The sequence below is a fragment of the Pan troglodytes genome, chromosome 1 (genome assembly GCF_028858775.2).
Source record: "Pan troglodytes isolate AG18354 chromosome 1, NHGRI_mPanTro3-v2.0_pri, whole genome shotgun sequence".
Taxonomy (NCBI): domain Eukaryota; kingdom Metazoa; phylum Chordata; class Mammalia; order Primates; family Hominidae; genus Pan; species Pan troglodytes.
In genome coordinates this window covers 116935631-116944166 of record NC_072398.2, presented here as the reverse complement: position 1 = coordinate 116944166, position 8536 = coordinate 116935631, and the positions used below count along the sequence as shown (strand labels likewise).

The 8536-nt window shown below is 53.0% G+C and overlaps 1 protein-coding gene across 4 annotated transcripts in view; it reads right to left on the bottom strand.

The window, feature by feature from the left end:
- Positions 1 to 862: 862 nt before the first annotated feature.
- PHGDH (phosphoglycerate dehydrogenase) overlaps positions 863 to 8536 on the bottom strand; it is a 32309-nt gene continuing 24635 nt past the window's right edge. For all 4 annotated transcript variants that reach the window (XM_016930488.4, NM_001098571.1, XM_063801893.1 and 1 more), the window contains 5 exon segments: positions 7782 to 7934; positions 4560 to 4692; positions 3183 to 3313; positions 2036 to 2273; positions 863 to 1192 (listed from right to left, as the gene is read on the bottom strand). In XM_016930488.4, the coding sequence (XP_016785977.1) occupies positions 1038 to 1192; positions 2036 to 2273; positions 3183 to 3313; positions 4560 to 4692; positions 7782 to 7934 (810 nt within the window). In that variant the 3' untranslated portion in view covers positions 863 to 1037.

Below are 8536 nucleotides of genomic sequence, written 5' to 3'. Positions count from 1 at the left end.
GTTCTTATTGATGCTTAGCTCCATCACAAAACTAAGGAGGCCAGAGTGCTGGACTCGCCCCTGCCAGTGCCAAGCAGCTGCCCTGTGTCAAGCCTTCTTAGCCAGGCCAGGAATCTCAGAAACAGACACTACTGGGCACACAGTAAGAATGGATCATCCCTTATTAATGGGGAAAAAACTCCCTGAAGTGAATCTTTTGGGTAGAGTGCCGTTCAGCTGTATTTTGCATGAAAATCATCTTTCAAAAAAAAGTGACATGTTCACCAACCCACACTGACCTTGCTTTGTGAACTTGCCAAATAGTCTCATATCCCCATAATTTTACACTTTCTTTCCCTTATGAAATCCTTCTAAACATCTCCTGAGACACCAATATCCTCAGCTCAAATTACTTCCTCCTTTGGACTCTAGAGAATTTCCTATACACCTCTGTTGTAGCATCACTCACTGCTTCCAGTCACCTCTGCATGCTCTGTCCCTCCCACCAGACTTCTATGGAAAAAGGGTCAGGTTTGAATTCTCCTCTTAAAGTAAAGCACCTAGCCCAGCGCCTGGTACATAATGCTGGGCTTGTGTGTTGAATCTTACTTATTAACGTGCATGTATATTCCCAGATGGAAGGGGTCTGAAATACCGTAGCACTGTGAAATACATTGAGCTTTGCTCCTGTAAAAGTGCCTCTGAGTAACCTTCGACAGACAAGAGAGGGATCATCTTCAAAGAACTCAACCAAGCCATTTGCTCATCCCCATCTTCCCCCACACCCGCTCCGCTCCCGCAGTCTAAACCAAACCCTACGTCTGCCTTTGGACGCCCTCTGGTGGCGCTTTAGGATAATGACCACACAAAAGTGCAGAAGGAGTTGGGGGTAGGCTCTTTATTAGACGGTTATTGCTGTACTACAGGGTCAGAGTGCAGTGTAAGCAGTGTCAGAGGCCCGCGTTCAGCCCAAGAATGTGGATTTTCTCTCCCTATTGATCACAGTGGGTAGGTTTCTTCAGAAAAGCCCCAGAGGCAGGGACCAGTGAGCTCCAAGGTTAGAAGTGGAACTGGAAGGCTTCAGTCACATGCTGCTTCCACGCTTCCAGGCTGGGCAGCAAGGAGGAGATGCCCATGACGTGCCAGGTCTCCCCATCTGACACCAGTGAAGTCTGGTAGGACAGCAGCCGCACGCCTGCCTCTGCCAGGAGGCCTGGAAATAGAAGAAACTCCTGGTTGGCACAGTGGATAGGGGAAAAAGGAGCGAGGGATTGGGAGCAGAATCAGAAGTTCAAAGCTTTTGTGATCAAAGGTGCAATGAGCGGACGATGGTCTCAGAATCAAAGAGCTGAGATGGGAGAGCAACAGGGCATCTGCTCAGCTTCCATGGATATTCCTGACTCTCTGGGAACACCATGACCATCAGCTGTAGCTCTTGACTTTCTGATTGCCAGTTTTATCCAGCCAACAGCAAGGGAGAAAAGCAGGAAAGTTCCCTTGGGCAGCCAGAAAGAATGGTGAAATTAGGCCCTTCAGGGTTTGAAGGCACACCCTCCGCCAAACATGGACGTGTGCCAAAACCCCTAGCAGCCCAAGCCCCAGCTGACTGGGGCAGGTCCAAGATGCCTACCATGGCTGGAGGCTTTGTAGGTTTTGCTGCAGCTGGGCTGGCCACCAGGGACAGCCACAGGGCCAGCAGGCAGGAGTAAGAAACCTGCACTCAATGTCCCTGAGCTCCTGGGCTATGGCTCCACAAGCTGGTCCAGTGTACCTAACATGGCAAGCTGAGGATCCACAGATGGGCAGGAATAGAGGCTATGGCCCCACCCCTGCCATGCTGCTCTGTGACCCTGGATAAGGCACTTTCCCTCTTTGAACTGAGTATCCACTCCCTGAAGGTTCTGAAAACTGGCATCACAGACCCTCTGTATGGTGCAGATCCAGAGACACCCTGGGACATGAAGAGGGGCTAAAGGAAGGTGGGTAGAGTTCAATTCCAGGGCAGACCCCACCCCAGCCTCAAGGACACCAGCCAGCCCTACAGGGCCCTCCTCACCCATCATGGTAGGCAGCATTGCAGGGTCAGAGGTCTGAGTCCGGAATAGGAGCAGGGGCAGGTCCCTGCGGAGAGGCACTTCTGGCCTGAAGACAGCTCCATTGAGCCCCTGCAGTACAGGTGTAGTGCCTTGGACCAAGCCCACAGCCTGGTAAGGGGCGCCTGCCAGGGCCACGGCCAGGAGGCATTCCCCGAAGCCTTGCTCCCCTGGTGCAGCAGGGCTGTGGGAGGTGGTGACCTGTGTGGAGAAGGCAAGGCGACTGTTACACCTCCTGGCTGCACCACGTCCACCCTCCTCTCTTGGCCAAATCACCCATTGGTAGGATGTAGGGCTCCAGCCTGGATAATGTGCTCAGTAATTCAGGACCAGAAGGGAGAGGGCAAATGGGCCAAGCTGTGTGCCCTTCGGCATCAGCTTCCTGGAACAGCCAATGATCTCCTTAAAGGGAGGGCAAAGAGATCTGCCAGGCACAGGCGAAGGCTTGGAGGAAAACAGGGAGGAAAGAAAAGCAGGGAGGCAGGGCTGTGAGGAGACTCCACTCTGGCCCCTCCTGCTCTGACACAGCCTCCTGCACGGCATCAGTGGCATGACTGGCATGCAGGAGTGGAGGGGAGCAGAGGGGTGAGGACATGGCAGCTCTACTGCCTATCCCTTCTGCCAGCTCCCACTGGCTGAGCAACAGGCTTTGAAACAGACTTTGATCTAAACAGGGAACCAGAGAGGAAGGCGCCAACGGGAAGCCGTGCAAGGCAGCAGGGCTCCTAGAGCTTGCAAGTGAATCAAGAACCCGGGTGCTACGGCATGAGGAGCCCTGAGGGGAGTTAGGCAGAGTCAAACACGGCCTGGCAGCCATGTCGGGCAGAGTCAAAGACACTAGCTCGTCATTTTCTTTGGCTGTGAAATGGGGACACTTCTACTGCCTCCATTCCCACAGCACTCATACACAAAGCAGTGCCATTAGCAACACTCGGGGCCAGGCAGTATCTTCATTTTGCAGATGAAGAAACTGCAGCTACCCCTCACAGGTAGACAGGCCGATGCAAGGCTGGGACCTAGGCCTCCGCTCAGAGAACGGGCTCTGGAAATGTGGGGGAGAAGACTAGTGCTGACAGGGATGGGGAGGCAGCGTGGGGGAGAGGGGCGCACATTGAGGCCAGCCTCTTTCACCAGCAGCTTAGCGTTCACCAAGTTCACATCCGCCTGCTTGGAAGCCTCTTTCAGGAGGCCGACAATGACTGCGGGGCTTAGGCAGTTCCCAGCATTCTTCAGGGATGTTCCTGGGGACAGAGAGAAGCTACCATGAGGTCACTGTTTGTTGAGCACTACAGGAGGGGGCAGGAAGCCACTGGCACCTAGCTCTGGACTATGGGCTCCTCGCTGCCCTGGGGACCCCAAAGGCAGCTTGCTCCAGGCAGGTCCACTCGCCCTTCAGTGGGCTCAGAAGAGGCATAATCTGGGCCCAAGCCAGGAAACCCAGGATGTTTTAACCACCCTGAGAAACTCCTCTCCAAAACTCAGCTCAACTCCACTCCGCTCCCCAACCCTGCACCTGGCTTGGCCACCCTGGCCTACCTATTATTCTCCCAGGGGACACTGGAAAATTCCCTACTCTTACCCCTTCCTGGCACTCAGAGCCTTGCCAGCCTCAGGAAATCAAAGCAGAAAGAAGTAACCGAAGCAACTGCTGCCCAGCTCCCTGCCTTGTTTCCTTCGGCGCTTGGACACCCAGGCCAGTGGGACCCCCTGGCTCTGCCCTTCCCTGGTATTGTCAATGCCTGGGGTTTAGCTGCCCTCACCCTGCAATCTCTGCCCAACGGTGAGACACCCAAGAGTCCATGGGGAAAGATACACCTCTACAGGGTTAAGGAAACTGGAGCCCTCCTTGGTCACTCAACCACATCCGCACAGTACTGGATCCACTGCAAAGGTGGCCACAGCCCACTCAGCAGCCCGAGGGGTGGTCAGAGGGCACTGTTCTCATTCCCACTCCACGGCTGAGCAAACACTCTCGAGGGCTGTCAGATGGCCCAAGGTACCACTTTAGTAAGTTACAGAGCACAAAGTGTCCTCACCGCTCCTGGCTCATCTGCCCCTAACTCTCACTTTACAAGTGAAGAACCCAAGCCTCAGAAGGGAGAGTCACACAGCAGGGAAGAGACAGGGCCAAAAACCAGAATCCAGCATCCTGTTGCTTAATTAGGGCCTCCCTCCAGCCATCCTACGACCTCTCACATGAAACTCTCTCTCTCGTAGAGGTTTCTTTTGCTCCCAAAATATCTAGGTCTTAAAAATGCTACATAAACATGATTTATGAATATTCAGTACATCTTTCCAAAGACTTTTTTTAGCCCCTCCCTTTACCACCCTCCCACCAGTAGTAAGGGAGCTATACTCAGGGCAGGGTCCAAGGCACCCCCACTGCCTCTCACTAACCCTGTGTCCTGCAGCAAATACACCCAGCAGGGCAGATCCCACACTCCCTCATCCCCTCCTCCCCCTCCCTCTGCAAGGTCCCCAGCTCACCCTGTGTTATCACCTGGATGGTCCCTTTGGGGGACCCAGCCCAGGCTCGCATCAGTGTCCCGAGAGCTTCTGCCAGACCAATCCAAGGCTTGGTGTGTGGAGAGAAGGCACTGGTAAGGGCCTGGGCATTCACCTGCAGAGGATGGAGGAGCAGGGCTGTGGTCAGGAAGTGGCATGGCAGATCCTGAATCAAGATCTGGCTGCCAAGACCCAGCTCCACAAGAAAGACAGTATAGGGTCACTCCTGCCTTGGTGCCTGGTGGGTGACAACTTCCATCAGCCACTAACAACAGGACAAGGACTTGTTCCTACAAATGAAGAAAGCTGTGGAGCCAGAAATGGACACAGAATGCCACAACCACTCAAAATTGTTCCTTTCAGCAAACTGTGTCTGCCCCAGCCCCCTCCATGGGAGACTTGTTTCTGCACTGGGGAAGGGATTGGACAGCACAATAAAGGTGAGTCTTTGACACAAAACATATGGGAGTCGCAGATAACTTGCATGAGGAGTGACGGGTCTTCTCTGGCAGTCCCAACTTGCCTTCGTTTTTATTTTCTATCTTGAATTTTTTTAAGTGTTTACATTGTTACTAAACACTACGATCAATTATCACAAAGTTTTGATGATCGTGCTTCAAATATCAACGCATGCGAAGTCCACTGTGAGGCATGTTGTGACACTGAGGGGACGCAAGCCCCATATCCCCCAAAAGTTATGTCTAGGACCTGGCTGGCTGCCCCCTGCCCCACCCAGGGGCCTGATAACAGAACCAGCTTGTTCTGGGCCAAAATTCCAATTCCATTTTGTGGTTCAAAATGCTCTGGTTCTGAGTTAGGCATCTGGCCACTTTTATTGAGATAACTTGTAAAGTCAACCATCTTAGAAAGATGCAAATCAAACAGGCAGCTACAAGATGTAATTAGAAGGAAACACAGATGCTTCTCTTTCTGTTTTCATAAAGATATCATTGGAAGAATTTTTTTTAAAAAAACAGAGAAAGAATCATGGTATTGGAAATGACTGCTGAGGCCGGGCTTCACGGGAGCCTCTCCGGTGTGGGAGGTGACAGGTCTGCAGGCTTCCTGCTGCATGGCTCCTGGATCCTCTCCAAGGAGTCACAGACAAGAAGGGTGGTGGGGTGGAGCAGCTAGCTGCTGGGAGGAGATCTGGAGCACCATGCTGCCACTGCCGGGGCTGAGGGCCTGCAGCAGCAGAGGAAAGTCCAACTAAGAGGGCCCATAATGCAGGCACCTCGGCACATCTCTCTGTCCTCTGTGTGGGCCTGCAGAGCCCAAGCCCGGGGAGGTGTCCATCACAGGGCTCCCAAGTAAAAGAAGGATTCTCAGTCTTCCCTGGTGGACAGGTGGGAGAATTCCAGGGAGGAGTCAGGCACTTTGGGACACCAACCTGACCCTAATGTTATTCTGTGTCTGAGGTTAGAACAGAATTGAACTGGGGAAAATGCAGGAAAGAATTAGGAAAATATATTTCTTATGTGACAAAAATGTCTCTTTTTCCAAATGGCTACTCTAAGACTATCTGCTGATGTGGGTGAACAGTTCAATTTGCTAAGGGTAGTTATTTTGACCAAGAGGTTTCACCTCCTAAGATGGGGACACTGTGTGGTCCATTTGATGGAACTCTGTGTCCTGCAGCAGATACACCCAGCAGGGCAGAGCCCATACACCTCTCACCCCCTCCTCCCCATCTCTCTGCAAGGTCCCCCTCCCTCCCCCACCCCCTCGCTCTGCCAGAGCTTATATTAAGGAGTCCCTTTCAGGAAAAGCTCTGGAATGTCACTGCTACCTAATGGTAATGGCAATAAATTGCAAGGCTGCGATGGGGAAGGCAGACAGCTGCTTTCTGAGAAGGCTGAAAGGGTAAAACCCTGAAGCCCAGATTGGCTGGCAATGGTGATGAGCTCAAACTTCAGCCTGGGAAACGAGCAGCATCTCCTGGGAGGAATGAACCTGCTCAGAGGCCGACCAGGTGCAAGATGAGTGAAGTGTGCTCTGCCCTGAGGAGCCCACACAGCATAGAGGACAGAGGATGCAGACAGGTCAGAGTCTCTGCTGACCTCCTCGCATGCTGCTGGTCATAGCCCTGCTGACTTAAATGAACTGTGTGGGGCTGCTGGGCAGCAGGAGGCACCCTTCTTTCCTCAGGATGGAGGGGGCAGAGAGGCCTGGAGGGCTGGGCTCTCAATCCAGAGGTGGGAGGGCAGAACCAAAATCCCCGTCTCTCCTGCCACAGTGCTGTCCTCACCAGCGAAAATCACCCAGCTGAGGGTCAGCCAGGACAACCAAGAACACCCAGCCCATTTTCCTGACCCTTTGACTCCATGGCCTGGGCCCACCCACACAAGCTGCAGAGAGGCTTAAGTCATGTTTTTTTGTCCTCAGGGAACTTAGAACTTAGGTTAAGCAGAAAGATTAGGGAAAAAAAAAAAACACCCCATGGAACTGAACCTTAATAACAAGAAAGAACATGGTTCTCAGAATTGAGAAAGGGCTGGAAAGGCCAAGCAAGACTTCATAAGGAGGCAGCAAGCCCCTGGAAGGAGAGCTATGCCTCCCTCATGCACCTGTGTCTCCCAAGAGCTATGACAATGTCTGGTACCCAGTGAAACTTAAGGAATATCCAGAGACTGAATGAATGAGACAGGACTTGAAGTGTAAGTCAGGTTAAGCTCGTAGGAGACGCACATGCCAGGAAGGGCTTGATGGAAGCAAAGACAAGAAGTGGGGGTCTTATGCCTTGATTTGGGGAAAGCAAGGGGGTCAGCCAGCACGGAGGGCTCATTTGGGAGTAGGTAGGGCAGGCTGTCAAGGCAGGGTCTGGGGAGCTTACAGGGTGCAAATTTCTACATGGCCGTCTCCAACCACATCCCCACCTGCTGCGTCCAGCTGGCACCCAAGCAGCACTCCTTCACTCCCACGGCATGTGGAGAACAAAGGAGCCTTTCTCTAGAGGCTGGGCCTGGGAAGGGCCACAATCTCTGCAGCAAGACTACGATATAACAGGCCTGAGCCGGGCTCTCTGCTGCCAAGGCCTCTGCTATCAAGGCTGGAGACGGAGAGTGCTGACTCAAGCAGATTTCCCTTATCTTCAGCTCCCAGGGCTGAATCTATTCACCCACGCTGCCACCAGCCCCTACAAGATGCCTTCCTTCCTCTCCTCCCTCTGACTCCTGGCCCCGAGCCCCAGGTGGTGATACTTACAACCCCCGTGAGAGATTTCCCCTTCACCATGTCCACGAACTGAACAGCAATTTCCTCCCCACAGCGGCTCTGAGCCTCCTTGGTGCTGGCACCCAGGTGGGGACAGCTGATGACATTCTCATGGTCCACCAAGGCCCGGTCCCGTGGCGGCTCCTGCCCAGAAAGAGATACCTCTAAGTTGATTGCCATGGACTGGTCACACCCTCTTGGGCCACCCCAGGCAACAGGAAAGTTGGAGGGAAGGCAGTCAGGAGTTCTGGTGCCTTCCACTTCTATTTTGTCAGGGTGGTCACTGGACTCAATAATGGGCTTCCACATGAATGTTCCATCTCAGCAGAGTGGACACAGCACAAAGTGTGAACCAGATTCAAATCTCACCTTCACCACTTAACCACCTAGGTGCCTTGGGGGTGAACCTTGATCTAAGCCTCAGTTTATCTGTGAAATGGGTTGATCCTATCTCCCTCATAACATTACTGTGGGGATTATGCACCTTTAACATGGGAGGCCCTCAACCAATGGGAGCTACTGTTGTTGTTGTTACTGGGCTTTTCCCTGAAACTCATCCCCCTGCATCCATGCAGCACTTGCTGTCGATGTGCCTTGCTGGACTTTTAGCACAGTGTCCTGCTCTTCCAAGACACTCCACGCAGGTAACTGCATCTTGGCTCTCATCAGGACAGGTTGCCCATCTGTGGCACCTCCACCCCACCCTCCAGTGTCTTTTCCACCCTTCTGCTCACTGAGAAGATTGC